The sequence below is a fragment of the Synchiropus splendidus genome, chromosome 16 (assembly GCF_027744825.2).
Source record: "Synchiropus splendidus isolate RoL2022-P1 chromosome 16, RoL_Sspl_1.0, whole genome shotgun sequence".
Taxonomy (NCBI): domain Eukaryota; kingdom Metazoa; phylum Chordata; class Actinopteri; order Syngnathiformes; family Callionymidae; genus Synchiropus; species Synchiropus splendidus.
Genome location: NC_071349.1, coordinates 10,701,860 through 10,719,145, shown reverse-complemented (window position 1 = coordinate 10,719,145; position 17,286 = coordinate 10,701,860). Strand labels below are relative to the sequence as shown.

The window sequence follows — 17,286 nt, the reverse complement described above, 5'->3', positions numbered from 1 at the left end:
AAGATCGCTTGGATTCATGTCATTTCACAAGGTTTTGGTTTGTTTACATGTAAGTTGTTTAAATAGGGTTGTGATGGAACAAGAGGCGTTTCACATCCGCGTGGACCACTTATTTTCAGTGAAAGACAACACTTTTGAAACCAGAGCAAATGGCTATTAGAATATAGAATAGAGGTAAAAATGAAAACAAACACACTCATGAAGCTGAAATGAGCCGCTGCATTCATCGACTAGCGCGAGGCTTGTGTTGGAAATCCATAGATGACACTGACATGCAGCAGATAATCTCTCTGCCATGTTGAACTGCAGTCTCTTATTGCTCAGTGAAGCACATCTAATACTTAGACCTTAAGGTGTAAATTCAACTCAGAATCCACTTGTTGCTTCGAGCAGGAACCACAGGCAGAGTTGAAGTGATAAAACCACGAGCAAACAGGTGTGGCTGCATTTGTTTTAATAAACTCGAGGTCAAGCAGCGATGTTTGATCTGACAATCAAGGTCACAACACTGGAGAGTGAAAGACATTAAACTGCACTAATGGGCTCTTTATTCTCCTTGTTAGCTCAAATCTAATCGACCGGACCGAATCGATCAAAGAACAAAAAGGCCAAGTCCGGTGAACGTGGAGACCATTACCTCCGCTGCTTCCCAACACAAAGTCATTTATCTAAAGGCCCCATCAGGTCCCTGGGTACCGAGCCGGGGAGAACAAAACAGACAGCTAATTGGTCAGTGAGTGGTTCTGATCTGTAATTACTGCCCTGGAACCGGCCGCTGTGTTTTGAAATAAAAGGCCTGCATCGTATTGATCCGAGGACCAGAGGGTGTAGTCGAAGCACTTGGTCAAGAGGCTCACTCGGGCTACATTTACACGGCGGCGAAGCCACTTATAACCGGCGAGTGTCGGCAAAACAAGGTGGAGGTGTGCGGCCCTTACTGTGGTCGCGCTGGTTTAGTGTCGCGCAGCCGCTGACAAACAGGTGCGCTTGATTTCTCCGCCAGAGCTACAGATTGAGTTAATAGTTATAGTTAGTAAACTTACATAATAGTACGTTTTCAGGGGCATTTTGACGCACACCAATGTCAAAGTGGATTATGCGATCATGTCTTTGGCATGTAAACCAACATGCCAATAAAGATCAATAGCGGATTATAGCACTTCCGCATCTCTGTTTAAATGGTGTCTTAAACCAGGGGTTTGTAGCTGGTGGGTCGGGTCGCACAACAGGGCCTGATATTGAACAATCTGCATTGTTGGTTTTACAAAAACATTGTGTTATGTGTGAGGTTCAAACTGCATTTTTGCTTTCTTTATTATGAATATTACATTAAATGTAGCTTCATGCATTTCATGATTTTGGGTCACAACGTCTCGTAAAACAGATCATTTTCTTAGGAATAGAGTCACCTCATCGGTGAATATCATTTTGATGTCTCAATAAGTGAGAAATAATAAAATAATCAATTAAAAAAAATACAGATTTGTGCTGCTGGTTATGAAGCTGTGTGTGTCAGTTCCATTCTTGATATACTTGACAATGACAAAAGAAGTAGCTTATGCATCCCAGTCATATTAAATATGTTTTGATTTAAGTGACATATCACTTTCATAAAGGTACATAAAATGAGTCAACAGCTTTTACAGTTGAATGATAAAAACATTTCAATCGTATTAACACCTTTCAGTCAGAGGGGAGGTAATCGGCAAGAGTCTCACTTTAGGATACACATCACAATATTATTCGGTATATTCACCATATTCAGTGATTAAAAGCAACTTTTCACACATTTTACGTCTATTTTTCACTTTTAATTGTATTTTTTAAATTCAATATGAAGAGATAAAATATCTATATTCCATCGGAGGTCAGTGTATCGTGATGTATCGATATTTTTTCACACCTCTACATGTCATTAAAAACATTCCTAGTCTCCACACATCACTCTGCGACCCCGCTGTGAAAGATCTAACACACTGTTATAAGATATCTGCAGTCTTCCTCTCGCACCTAAAGCAGCAGTAATATTTAATACAGCTTGCTAAAAACACAACTCTCATTTTCTGGAACCTCCAAAGTGGTAAATGATTCTTTGATGGTGCATAATATTTACGCAGTGACCCGGTTTGACACAGCCTCCTGACATAAAGCTAAGTCCTACTGGACACCAGCCTGGACTTTCAGACGTATTGGCCCCCGCAGCAACTGGCAGCTGAGTCGAAGCAAAAGTGCAGCGGTGTTATCCGCTGACGTGAGATTTGGCTGGATGTCAGGCCGACTTCTTCCAGAGTCCTTAACACCACGGCTTCCATTTAAAGCTGACAGGAGGAGAAGCACTGAGCAACCGGGATCGCATTTAAATAAGGCATCAAGCATGGAGTCAGTAGCTCCTTAATGAAGGTAAAAGAAAACCATCCATCCCAGGAAGCTAATGGCGAGTGGTAAACAGCTCGGAGGAATCGCTGCAGAATATCCCTGACCTTTTTCCTCAGACTGCATAAGCCGAAAACGACCTCCAGCATTTTAAAGTCTTGAAAACGGCTCATATTGCAATTTCAAACCTGCAGCAGTTTAGGTCTGGGAAAGGAAAGGAAAACTACTTCTGCTTTCTGATATTAGCACTCTTTATTGGTTGTTTTTCTACGGGCATTTAAATAATGCACCACTCCTGACTCTGACACACAGACACCTGAAGGAATGGAATTTCATTACTAATACTCTCCAAATAATAGGTAGATAATGTTGAAACGTGAAGGTAAAAATCTGCCACATGTCCGACCCCTTGCCACCACTGCGCCACTGCTCAGTCTGGGCGTTCTTACTTGTCTGGTGAACCAACATGCCCATTCTAAGACGAACCAAAAACCAAGAAGAGAAGCTTAAAAAGTAATTGGGTGACACGAGGATTAGTGAAGAAAAGTGCCACTGCGACAGCAACCGTAGACAAAAAAAAAGGCCAGAGCCAAGCCAAAAGTCGGCGTCGGAAGAGCATGGAGAATTCTACCCACAGCCTCGCTGAGAAAATAATCCAGTCCAGGGCATCTGCTCTGGCAGAGCGTCATGAGAGGTGTCCAAAAAGAAATGTGTTGGCAGGAGACTGGTGGAAAGGAGCGCCTTGAGAGAGGAAGGTAAAATCTGAATCTTATTATATAATTATTATTCAATGATAACTCCCTGTGTATCTTCCTCCCTTTGTTTGACTTCATTCGTCGGATACAATGTAAAGGCCAATAAAACATGAACCTGAAGTGGATTCAAATATTTTTGAATTATTTAAATGACCTGTTGTTTTGGATTCATTTGGATGCGTCCATCAGAAAGTACTTCCACGTCCGTCATCGGAATTCCTTTGATTCCAGAACAACTAGTTCTGAATGAGAACAGTGGAACTAATGGTATTAAGCGGATGTGTGTGCCATTTAGGAGCAGTGCAACTTAAATTAACAATATCACATTTTAAGTACTTCATATTCATTATTTCTAATCAAACGGCAAGGTAACATCTCTCCTCCTTAAAAGTCAACAGTTTAATGCTCTGGAATTCATGAGTTTGTTCACATTTTTTGTATGACCACCTGGGAACCAACAACACATTCTTTGACTTAATGGAGAAAATATATTCATATTTACAAACCGTAAAGTGAGTTCATAAGAATCTAGAAGCTACAGAATGGTATTCCACTGCTGTCAACGCCACAACTTCATCCTGCTCCACGCCTTGTCTATGCTCTTCCGAAAATAAGTTGTCGTTCTTCAACAAGAGCTGTGTTATTAGCAATATTAGCACAAAATCTGTGGCAAGCCTTCTCACACAGCCGCCATAAGGTTCTACACCACGGCACGTAACCCTGCAATCGTTCCACTGGTCGGTGAATACGTTTTAAAAATCTGAATTAAATTCAAACACACCTTCTTCGACATTGATATTTTTGATAAACCTTCATTAAAAAGATCATTCTACAAAATTTTTTTCACTCTTAGCATCAACTCAAGCTTCCTACTTTGGTCCAGGTCAGAATGTTTTTGTCAGGAGAATCTGAATGAAGAGTCTCCATGGACGCTCCAATGGTGCAATATATCGACATTGAGAAAGGACTTTTGCGTCTTATACTGATGCCAAAAGCAGTGTTGCAAGTTGACGCATAGATGTTTCAATGGAGTAAAAAACTTTCCTTTCCATGTAGCATTGCAGAATGTAGACGTTCAGAAGCTCTCTCCGAAGGAAGTCACAGTGACTGCAATATACGGCCATTTGAAGGTCAATAGCAATTGTAATGTCAATAAATAAAGAACGTTACACATGAAGAACGAATGGAGCGCCACCCGATGGCTCACCTAACCCCTTCCTCTGTTCGTCTTGCGCTGCCCACGGTGTCAGGATATGCCACAAAAGGCGGGACATGCTTCAACTGAAAACCAAACGCATCAACAAGCAACGTTGAAGGCTGCCTTTGGCGTCAGTATAGGAAGCAAAAGTCCACTTCAAATTCAATACATGAAGCCATGGAAGTGAGAATAGGTTGGAAGAGAAACTAGTGGTGGACAAGACACAACACGGATGAAAACACATTGAAAATGCATGTGGAAGAAAGTGAAGACGGTGCGGAACAGGTGGAGACAACGGAAGGGTTAATGTGTGACAGAGGAGAGAGTAAAGTGGGACACCGGTGAGACCTGCCTTCACATGATTTCTTGCCTGTGACATACCTTTCAAACAATGCTAGAGAAAAGAAACTCTCCGTCGCACACAGACACACACTTGCCAACACACCGCTGCTACTTGGAAGACAGGAACAGATCAAACGCAACTTTTAAATGTGAGTCAATAAAAATGTTGAGACGGTGCGGCGCCAAGAACCACAGGTTGCTGTGGAATGTTCCACAAGGGTGACATTCATCAGCAGGAGCTATTGGCCATAAGGAACCCTCCCTTAGTCTGTTATAAAGCCGTGTCTGCTCCTCCAGACTTTCACTGGAAAATAAAGCATAATCACAGTCCGTGTAAGTAAAAATAGAGATCATACAACATCCATGAGCGAGTTTGTGCGGTCGTGTGATATCCCCCACAAGGTCCAATTACTCAGTGCACTCACTGCTGTCTGTTTGCATCAAAGCTGAGCCACATTTAATGGCCTAAACAAACACACAAGGCTCACAAAAGGACAACACCGCTCAAACAGAACGGTGATTATCGAGGGAGCACTTGAGCTTAAATCACACGTGTAAGAAACGCGGATGAAGCCAACACTCCGGGTGTTGGCCCGGCGAAACTAAGTCATAAAAGCTTTGAACGAGTGTCGTCCACAGCTGTGTGTTCATCTCCAGAGGCCGCCCGAGGTTCAGAGCGTCACTAAACTGCAACACGCAGCTTCTACACTCAGTCGCCTAATAACGGCCGCGGAGGGAGCGAAGAGGAGAAGGAATAAAACAGAGTGAGGGGTTTAGGAACCTGCTTCTCCAAATTAGGAGCCCAAAAAAAAGCCAACATCAGCTAAAGTGGTTTTAGCCTCCAGCAACAAATCCTTCACAGAAGTAAGCTTCTGCTGAGGATGGGGGCAAAACTGAAGGCGCTTTAATGGTGACATGAAATGTATTCCAGCTCATGAGCTTTCACCAGGGACAAGGATGAATCGAGAGAGTCACGGTTGAGGAGTTTTAGCAAGAAAGATGATGAACAAATAGAGGCATGAAATCAGTTATTGGACATATGCTGCGATCCTTTATAACTAATTAAAGTCTTTTCAGCCAAAATGTTGAGGACTTTTTTCTCCCTTCCAAGTCCTGTCTCTCAGGTGCGATGACCTGTTCCCTCTTTTTCCTCTCTACTTGCCAGCTTGCCTTTTTATCCCCAATGTTTTATCCCCCAAAAGTGATGTATGACTAAGCTCAGTTATTTGGAATTGGAACTGTTTGTTTCTTTACAGTGTGGATACTGCAGGGTGAGTTGAAATAAAGGAGTACCGTGTTCCGTTTCTATCAAAAACACTCACTTCGTGAGTTTTCGTTCCCTTCTCTCCTTGCTGTCGGGCTTGCAACAACATCACTGAGGCTTTCCGCAGAGGGGAGCAGTTTTGTGAGCGAAACAGTGAGTTGTCATTATAAATGATATGTCGAGAAGGAGCATTCATAAAGAGAAATAAATTGCAGAAATAAGCGACAAACACTGGAGGAATAAACAGAGTTCAACGACTGTGATGCTGGATCTTCACACACAACTAATTCATCACATTAAAATGGCTTAATAACACGTCTAACCCAGAAGCTTCAGCACAAAATAGACTTACTTTGCTCCAATAAAATATTAATTATTAGAATATTGAAGCACCTTCACATTATTTAAGAAGTGCATTTAATATAAATTAAATTAGGCTATTAATTTGTAGATAAATCAGATAAATCATATCCATATAGCAGCCCAAAAAAAAATGTAATTCTAATAGATAAATAATATATTTGTCCATGAGCAGTGCAATTCCCATTTGAAATGATGTGAACGATGGCACTGTTGGGTGAAAGATGTTCCAGTAATGTATTTAATATTCTACATCTATTTTTGCAAATTTTATGTAAAAATGTGATGAGGTTCATCCATCATGTGATTCGGACGAACTAAGCCGTGAGTGAATGTTCTCCACTTCATCCGACACCTTGTCTTGGGGACTGCCGCGGGAGTCAGAAGTGCTTAAAAGGCAGAAACGCTCTCATTTCAGTCCACAGATAAATCCACTTTCTTTTTTAAAGAGACTGATAGAGTTAACTCCAAACGCACTGGCTCAGCAACTCCACCAGCGCCACTTCCAGATCAATATTTGAAGCCTTAAAATGATGGAGGAATCATCAGGCCCGGCGAGCAGAAAAGCGTGAGATCAGACAGGCGGCCGAATTAAATACATCTGAGGATATCGACACCCTGACATCTTATTAGTGTAGCGGTGAGGAGAAGATGCAGAAATGATGGAAGCTCTGTAGGCCACACCCTTCAACCTCGGTTTTAATTTAGTCATGAAATATGGATGTAAACCTGAGCTATTTAAGCAGAAACATTTCTGAACACTGCTCTGTATCCCACAGACTTTGGGTTTATTTGACTCTTGTTCCAGTTGTAGCTACTAGAAATGTTCTCAAGTCAAGGGATGCTATTGGACGGGTAAAGCTTTCAGGACACAACAAGGAATAGAGGGTTTTAAAGTTGCTGGCCTCAGGATCAGGTCTCTGATACAAACGTTGACTTAGACGTAGACTTTCTTTATTGTCATTGCACAAAAACATATCACAATATTATGGCAATTAAATTTTGGTCTGAGGCCTCCGGTTTCCAAAAACCAAAGATACACTGACATAACATTGATGCTGCTTTCCAGATGGCTCAGCAGTGGCAAGTTGGGAATGACGCGGAGTTCAGCAAGTTCCAGTTGTCAGAAAACAAGATGGTGACAACCACGAAAGATATTTCACGTGTTCCTCGTTCAGACAGAAGCATGTTCTTGATTTTAAAAAAATGCTCTCTTTGCGACTAGAAAACCCGCAGGATAAAGAGGAAACACAAACTGGCAGAATGTGTTAGTGTCTTTAGTTGTATTTCATTGACCCAAAACTTCCTGTTAAGGTTCAGGGAAGCCATCTTGGATGGCATGGTGGTGGCTGGTGAGGTCACTAGGCGGCGCAACTGGGTCGCACCACGACATGAACTTCTTCAAGATAGAAAGATGAGGAACCGCACACCTTTTTCAACATATTTTTCGAGAATGAAAATGAATTGGTATTGAATCCTGTAAGTTAAGTCATTATTTATAGGGTTGTGTTTTTAAAAAAATCTTTACATCATCCTGAATTGATGCAGTTATGTCCTGTCAACTGTGCAGCCTGTAGTTTGAACCACAATTTAAACACTCACACTTATCAATAATGAATCAAGTTCCTGGGTTCGATTTGCAGCACGAGTTCTCCGAGAATCTGGTCCATATTCAAATTGGTATTGTGGCTAAAACATTCCGAACCCTAGATAATCCAATCGATTTGGGAAATCCAACTCTTTTCCTACTGGTGTCCTTCTTGAGAGAACCAAATGCCAGGGAGAGATTTTGTCACGGTTCTAATGCTCCTCTGACAAAGTGGTAAACTGAGTTATGTGGTCAGTGTAATATGAAGCAGGAAAGACTTCATGCAGTAATCACTTCATTTCATCCTCCTGTCAACCTGCCAACAATAAGAAACTAAATCATCTCTGTCCGGCACTTTTTCTACCCAATTATTGGTCAAGTCAGAACCAACATTTTCATTTTGTTGAACATCCATCATCGCAGAGTTTTTTTTTAATTTCTAATATTCAACTGTAGCACTAGGTGTAGATCAGTTTAACTAAGTTTCGATTTACTGCCTACACTGGCGGAATATATCATCCTAAAACACAGTGTGATGGAGACAAACAGGTTTGGAACATCACCATCTGGCAGCAATTACTTTTCTGTGTTCAGTGGTATGATGAACAAGGAGGGACTCTGTTGGAATGGCTTGTGTTCACTTGACCAAAAAATAAGGAGAGTAGAGCCTGAAAATTATAACAAGTCGAGAATTCTATCATTTAAGGAGCGAGAACACGAGGATTTTGGCAGGAAAGACCTCATGGCTTGTTGAACGGGGAGACATAATGTGTGTAATCAAAGGCAATAAAAAATGTTGATGGTTGGTTTACTTCACAGATATGAGCCACTTTTCTTCTGCTGGTTAAAAACAGGCAGATGATGTGCTCTGGACCAGCAACAGAGACTTTACCTACATGAATATTCACTGCTTCATGAGAAGCGCACCCAATTGTTCAAGTGAAAAGTATGATTGAGTGAGCGGTGCAGGGAGGAAGAAACTGCATCAGTGAACTGCATTATGTTGAATCCAGATTTGTGTTTTATGTTTGCACCAAAATGATGTGGTTGTATTTTGGTACAAACATAAAACACAAATCTGCAGTTGCCTTTTCATGTGTTTTCCAAGGTCAGCCATGAGCTGCTCAAACGTACTGAGAGTATCTGCAGAATAATGTCTCCTCCCAGGCCGGAATATTGAATGTATCCCCTTCCAACTGAAACATTTAGAGCAAAGAGTGGGCTGCAAAATGTCTTAGGCTTGAAGAACCTTAAAAAAGAGCCATCGGCTCCATTTAAGGGTGCAGCAATCTGCCTTTATATGGCTAATTTCCCATTGAGAACTAAAATACTGGCAGCAAAAGTAACTTCTTTTTTAAATAGTAGCATTTCCACCTTGCCACCTGAGTGGCAGCTCCTTTTTTAGCCACCACATGTCCTGCCCAGCTAAACAAGCGCTAGGAGCAGACGCGTAGTTTCAGGCTCCTGCTGGCATGAGCCTGGATAGCTTCCAGACTCTTGTTCATACTCCGCCTGGTGAGCAAGTGTCTGGTCAAATTAGTAGCAAATATGTACCAGTTCTTTTCACACCGTCACCGCTCACATCCTTCCATGCTGAACGATTAACGCTGATTTTGCGGTTCAATATATCCACTAGGGGGAGCAGCTCAGAGTCGAAAGTTTATGACAACATAAACTCCAAAAGAAAGATGGCGACTGTGGAAGTAGTATCGACAATGTAGGTGATAAAGGCGGTGGTCAGTGAGGCTGTTAAATATATCGCGACTGGAGGACGGAGAATTTCCACCATTGTTTTGTCTTCTTCGTGTCTCAGAGCTACGTATCGGGTAGTAACAGCAAGACTGCCCCCCACGGGTTCTGGTGGTGCTGCAACATCCATTAGCTTAGTGGAAACGGTCAGAAATACGGACGAAATGGACGCAGAGCTTGGACAGAAGGCTCCGTTCGTGTCCGGATCCATATGGAACATCGACCATAAAAGGGTAGGCAAAGTGGCTAACAAGCTAACTTGCTTCGCAAAAGGAGACTGGAAGGGTAAAGTCTGCCACAGGCTAGTCGTCTCAATTAAAATTAATATTTGTTCATACATTTAAATGGTGGTTTTGATGTCATCATAATGGGCAATTTATCAGTTCACCTCTTAACCCCTCCAGGACTCACCCTCTCTGCTCCAATTTTCCATATCTTTGATATTGATGGAATGCAAATAGAGGACACGTCGTCCCGGAATGGCTAATATAACATGTTCTATGTCTAGGTGGATGGAGGACATCCTCAAGGATGAAGTCTCCAGAGATGACAGACAGCAGAACATGCTAAAGGTCCCTGGACTGAATGGACAGTTATGGATGAATACATTCACATAAAACTACATAAAACGTAAACATACGAAGCACCGGATCAAACACAGGTGACTCATCTCTTCCAGTCTTGAGGGGTTTCATCACATTGGGTTTATTCATATATGGAACATGTTGGTGAGAATGTCGTCGAGAGTGAGTAGCATATAAGGCAGCTGCGCTCTTTAAAAACACTTCCCACACAGCTAATAAGTCAGACAAAGAGCTAATCTGGAGAGGAATTTCGAGCAAATATCTCAACAGGCGTTACAAGAGAGCGGCAGAAAACAGCAAGGTCACTTGTGCTGCGTTGAAAACAGATGGGTTTCTCAGACTGGGAGGAAATGCGGACAAAATGGGAGGAAACGTGATTCAGTGAGGGAATAAGCCGACAAAAGACAGAGGAAAGACCTGGACAAGCGTTGAGATCGAGAGTCGAGAGGCAGTTCATCTCAGCATTGATCACAGCTCCAAAGGAAATATCGGCTCAGGTGGTAAACTGCCGTCCAGTATCTGGACAGCTTTCAGAATCACCATTCCAAAGCAGCCTGGTTGGCACAAAGCAAATTGGCCTCTGACATGCGAAACATTAGTCGCTATCAAACTCCCTTTTCTGTTCTCTTGTGTTTCTTACTCAGTGTTTTCCTGCCATTCCAGTCCAAAAATCTTTACAAAAGTAAATTGCTATATACAAAAAAAGTGAAATTGGATGAGAACTAAATGACAGCGATTTTCGTCGCCATCGAAAAGAAGAGACAAACGGAGTCGCTCTGACATCTGTCTTTTGTGAAATAAGAGTTCACTTGTGCACATGCGAACGCATCCTTTAATGCAGCCAAGTGTGTTATGAAGTCAATCGGACTGTGTTATTAAATGTTTGGTTTTAAAAGCCTTCAGTCTGTGCAGCTAGTAAATTACACGCCTGACTGAGGTTTACAGGGCCAGGACCTCTTTGGTCATTTATTCTGGTCTTCTTTTCCTTTCCACTCCCGTCTGACGAAGAGCAGATGATCGAGAGGATCTCAGGAACAAGCATTGTTATCCAAAAAGTGAAGGCGAAGAGCACAATGAGGATGACTTCTTCCAGGTGTGAGGGGAATTGACTTGTCACGGTCTTCGCTGTGTTTCCGCGCCAAGACATTTGCTCAGAGAACAGATGATGCGAAACATGTGTGGAGGGGTCCAACTCTCCAATAATGACCCGGACCACAGCACAGATTCTGCTCACTGTCCGCCAAAGACCAAGCCCCGTCCTGTTGCAATAACAGCCTGGGAGGGTTTGAAGATGAAACCCACCTGTGGCCACTCACAGCCAGCGACGTACGGCTGCTCCATACAAGAATCTGTAGCTCAAACCGATGAGTCAAAACACATGGCTCCTCTGTGGTCAAAGAGTTAGAGGGCCTGAGACCAAGTCGAGACTGAGACCAAAGACGGGGGGTCAGACCAAGACCTAAGCATAAGTCTACTAGACATGTTGACACAAATTTATTTCTTACTGCAAAAGAAACACCAGCCATTTATTTCATATAAGAATTTCCGCCATTGTCATGTCTTCTTCATGTCTCACTACAGCTACATATTGGGTAGTAACAGCAACACTGCCCCCCATGGTTTCCTGTGGTACTGCACGGTTTGGTCCAGATATATTTAATACGGTAGAAATGAAAGCAAGGCACAGACAGAAGGCGCCGTCCATGCTAAGATAAGTCTTTAAACGGGATTTAACAAAAGAATCGATACCAATCTTGGATCAGTCGGGAGTGATGCATCGGTACAGAACATTAAATCATTCAATCCAACACTGCTGACAAGACCACACACAGAGCAGTGACCACCCCCCTCCTCTGCACCACCTCCTTATGATATCTGAGTCTTTGAGGTCGGATCCTTGATCTCGAAAAAACAATGAGCTCCATCTTGGAGAAAAGTAGATTGAACCAAAGAGTGGTGTGGCAGATAAAGCCATCATCCAGTGAGTGGTCTGGCACAGACACCGCTGGAGGAACCCCATTAATCCAGATAAAGACTTCCACACACGGATACGTAAACAGAGAATGCAGCTTCGGTGTCATGCTGATGCAAACAATCTCCAGCGAGTGGGCCAACATCTCTGCTCTGCGCTCAGAAAGCTGGGCATCCGTGTCCACACTGACCACCCACCCACCCACCCGCAGATCCACACACGGCTAGCTGAAGCTCATTATCAAACGCATTTGCTCCTATGTTTGCACAACATTTTATCAGCCCGATGGACTTAAGTTGAACCCACACTTGCAGAACTTGAACATATACACTTCCTGTTACACAAGTTATTAAAACCGAACACAAACACTCCACCATTTTAAAATAATATTTAGGTTTTTGATAAAACATTTGGATCAGATTTGAAACTGTTTCGCAGCATATTTTTACGAGATATTTGTATCACATGCTAGTCAGAGGACAATCAAGGTCAGCTCAAAGTACTGCGAACCCTCCCATTGCTGCAGTCGCAAACCTTGAACACCATCTGAAAACACACGTGTGGCAGAGTTTAAGCTAGAAACTGAGACAGAAGCTGATTTTATTTTGTTCAGAGGGTAAGTTCAGGAGTGGTGTTTCACATTTCTAACCCAGGTCTGACTCAAACCCATGCTGCTGCAGTCAGACAGAGGAGAAGAAGACCACTCGGCTGCTCAGTCCTTCCTCACCAGCTAGCGATACCTGGACATCAGTTATCAATATATGCCGATTTCCACACTTTTGTCGGGATCAGCCACTTCTCTGCCATCAATCTGCAAGTACTGTTGCACGACAGTGACAGTCAGCAGGCTCGAGCAATGGCAAAGCTACAACCAAAACAAGGCGAGGAAGAACCCCAATGCAAAGCCTTTTTTGCCATTGAGTATGCGCTACTTGAAGCTAGCACTCTTCTAGCAAGTGCTTTAAAAGCACTGGTACTCAACAGCCATGTTAAGGTGTTTCCCCGGGATTCTTTTCCCAGCATAGGGAACAACAAAGTGTATTGTAAATCTTTCAAAGTACTCCTTAACAGTCTTCCTTAAAAGGCTCCCAGGCAACACCCAGTGTAGGGGCTCAAAAATCCCAGCGTAGAGGGCCCCGATGTTGCTAAAAAAAACCCTGTTTTTCCTAGCGTAGATGTTTTTTTTTACACTTTTTTTGTCCATCTGTGGTAACAGTGTGACCCGTAATGACTTGTTGTCCTTTCAAAGGGTCTCAGTTCTTAATTCAAACTACCAATCCATAGCAAGCGGCTGTAATGTGACCCACACATCACTGTCTTTGAGGGTAACCGAATCGTCTCAGTCCCTTTATCAAAGAAGGCTTAATGATGAAACTCTGGCGCAAGAGAATGATAGACTTTCCGCCAGAAATCAGTGCCTGTTAAGAGAGACGCCATCAACTGCCTTCTGTGTAGCCAACCCTGCAAACATGCAGATATTCATATGAAGAGAGATAGAGAAAGTTGGCACCACCTACACAACAAATTAGACATGCGAGCCCACCCTCAGAAGAATATCACTGCATAAGATCATTGTGCCTGAGCACTTCACTCATATGTACTGATGCATAAACATAAGGAATCAAATACACACATGAATGTAAACAGAACTGGGTCATGTCACATGTAACCACCGCGTGTATTGAAGAACTCTGTTTCTTTTCCTCTGCTAAATCCTTAAAGCAACCGACGTGAGGGAGTCAGACACGTACAGTACACAAACACTAGCGGGAAGAATCACAAGGGTGTTGTTCGAAGGAGGAATGGAATGAAAATATTTCTTTCTGGAATCATAAAATTTTGATGAAAAACACCAAAGACTAATTGTTGACACTAGAGAGTCTTATCTACTGGACCAGGCCTCGCTGCTCTCTGGCCAAACATCCTGTGGGCGGTCAGCGCTTCAGCCCCCAGGCCCAGTCGAGGCGGCACCGCATGGAGTCCAGTGATCAAAGACAGTGAACACGAGTTCATTTGGACAACGCTGAGCTTCTGGGTTCACTCCAAAATAACTGTGACACCAAGAGCCCCTGACGGTGTTGAGGCGTTTCCGAAAGCAGCAGATCATCCTTACGATCTTGAGAAATCTCTTCGAGAACACCCTTTCTCCATCAGCAGGTGAACAGGGTTTTGATTCTACGTCTGCAACATTTCTAGACTGACTTCTGTCTCCTTTGTTTTCAATTATTTATTATATCATTATTATTATTGGTTTAACAAAATGATATCACAGGACTGTTTGGGGTGAATGCTAGCAATATTGCTGTCTAGCAGTAGCTCAAATCCATGCAATCCATTTACCGATACAAAATATAAAAAAATATTAAATATGAAAAAAGAAAGAAAGAAAAAAACTGATGACAACTTTTCATTGTCTATTCAGTAGCTTCCAACCTCCACATATATCTACATATATCATCATGAGATGTCAATCAAACTTGGGAGTACTCACTACTCGCACCGAAGTGGCCGCTTGTTTCCACCGATATAAGCGATTTCCTCCGCCTCTCAACTCGTATTAAAAAGGTAGGGCAATCTTGTAGGGGGCGGGGCTAGAGTTTCGCAACATCAACAAACAAAAGTGGCTCAAAGAGTCTCTCGGTCCATCAGATCCTGAGAGTCATGAATGCCAGTCACTGCTACGACCAGCTTCTGTTCTACTTCAGTTCCTCCACCAAGTCTCCCTCTCTGTACGTGTCACCGTAAAATCTGGGCTCTGATTCGACAGAGTTCAGATTTTCAGCATTTGATGGGAAAAATGTTGCTAAAAATACATCAAATTTCCACGTACAGGTGACCTACAGCCTGGGAAAAACTCTACCAATAAACCTTCCTATATTGAGCTGCATAATAAATAAATGCTAGTGACTAAGGCAACATCACAATAAAACATAACTGAATGACTTGAACTGTGTCACTTACAGTACAAAATGCAAGTGAGACACTGCTATCTTCACTCTTTATTCATTCAGAATTCACCAGTAGTCGCTGGTGTTTACATTCTGGCACCGTGTCGAGTGGGAGTGAGGTTCCTGCAGCTGCTTCTGGTGCGTAGCTCTTTATACTGGAGGCTCCTTCGGACGTGACATACCAGTGCCGCTTACATAACTCTGCCCATGTACGGCCCTGCGGCTGGAACTATGCGTTACTGAAGCCATGTAAGTGTCACTGACCCCCACTCCTCCTCCTCCTCCTCCTCCTAGTATGTACATACGCATTCAGCAATTGAAAACATAGAAACATCAGCACACACACACACTTACACAAACCCACAATGCTTGGCAGGCTATAAAGAAAAGCCTCATGACTCAGTGGACCACATGACAGAGGTTGCCTTCACGAAAGAGCACAAACATGTGATGAACAGCAGACAACCAGGACAGAGGACAACAGCAGACTGCCTCCAGCAACACACAACAGCGACACATGCACAAAGCTGATCCAGGTTTGAACTAGGATACAACAGTTCTACACACACACAAAAAAAAAAACGTACTGGGTTGTGGACATTTCTCATCGATTTCCAAAGAGCACACTTGAGAGCAGGGAGAATATCAAGTGTGTGTCGGAGACGCTGTTGCCTCAGACATGACACGGCTGACATCACAAGCACTTCTCACCATGAGGACTCTTCACATTCAAAGTGCGTTATTAACCTTGTGATTGATGCATGATTCTAGCGTGAGCAGGACGGACTTCAAACCCGCGGCTGCCGCTGGATAAACCGTGTTAGCGGCTGACATTTACCGCCGCTTCTCATTTAACTGGTGACAATCCAATTGACCTGCAACATTTCAGGAGTCAGAAAACAGCCCAAATCCCATTTCCAAGTGAGACAACTATTGGATTTTCAAATGGACCTAACCGATTTAAAATCGGATTGACCCGCGGCTCGGCGGGAAATGGGATTAGCGTGACGGTGTATTGTCAGGATATTGATCAGGAGAGGCAAACAAGGATATCGATGCCCGCGATAATGACAGGCGGCATTTTCGAATCAAATGACTGAAGGTCTGTGTCGTGTTTTCCTCTGACCTGAGAGACAGATAAAGGTCATGTAGTCTCCTTGACCTCCAGTGGCCAGGAAGGGAATCTTCTTCTTGTTCTTCCGCTTCACCTGCACGGCTGCCAGCATCTTCTCATCGTGAGGGATGAAGACCTCCTTGTTGATGGCTGATTTAGCGCTCATTTTCTGAGGCGGCCGAAGCTGTCAATGATACTCTGGGGAGGACACAGAGGAGAGAAACCACCGGTCACTATAATGGACACTTAAACAAGCACATTACCCTAATGACTGGTGGTCAAACGGCCGAGCAAAAGGCCATAAACATAAGTCATCAGCATATTATCACACGTCCATGTCAAGCATGCTTCCCGTCAACACGCCTCTTAAATGACTCGCGCAGCTACAGGTTGAAATCTGCTTTTTGTGCTCAGATTGGATTCGCTAAAAAGTCAATTCCAAAATGACTCGACTGTTACAGGGCGACTTTTACTTCATTCTCAAAACAGTCCTCACAGGTCTCAGACCAGCGATCTGGCTTCTTTTATTACACTCCTGTTGAGCACGGAATTTATTTCTGGAAGACATTCAAAACACGAGCCACAGCGGAGCGTAACGTGGAGTGTACAAACTGTGTTCATGCAGCCGAGCTTGTAAAAAAGACGGAACACACTCATAAAGAATTTGCTCACAAGGATTGCTGAGGTAAATCATTGTCACAGTACCGCACGCCTAACACCTGACTGCACTGCTGTCAAACCTACACGGATGCAACAAGCGGTGGTGTAAAAATGGAGTCCAGCCTGAGACCATTTTAAATGCAGAACCTTTTTCACAAAACCCTATACAAATGACAAATGCCATGTTACGATCTTCTATTTTATTTTTTGCAGGGCGGAATTGCACTGGCCTTAAGAATCATTTAAACCTTAGAGAAAATATTCTATTTTGCATCAATATTTTGATCTGAAATATGTGGTGGATTATGCAACCTAAACCGCTGCTTAGTTCGCCTTACGGAGGGCCAGCCCTGTTTCATTTATCTGCATAAAAAAGTGT

General features: G+C 43.1%; 1 protein-coding gene across 3 annotated transcripts in view; it reads right to left on the bottom strand.

Annotated features, from left to right (window-relative positions):
- stxbp6 (syntaxin binding protein 6 (amisyn)) overlaps window positions 1–17,286 on the bottom strand; it is a 60,695-nt gene that overhangs the window by 36,168 nt on the left and 7,241 nt on the right. For all 3 annotated transcript variants that reach the window (XM_053845363.1, XM_053845362.1, XM_053845364.1), the window contains exon 2: window positions 16,260–16,445. In XM_053845363.1, the coding sequence (XP_053701338.1) occupies window positions 16,260–16,413 (154 nt within the window). In that variant the 5' untranslated portion in view covers window positions 16,414–16,445. The remainder of the gene's footprint in view (window positions 1–16,259; window positions 16,446–17,286) is intronic.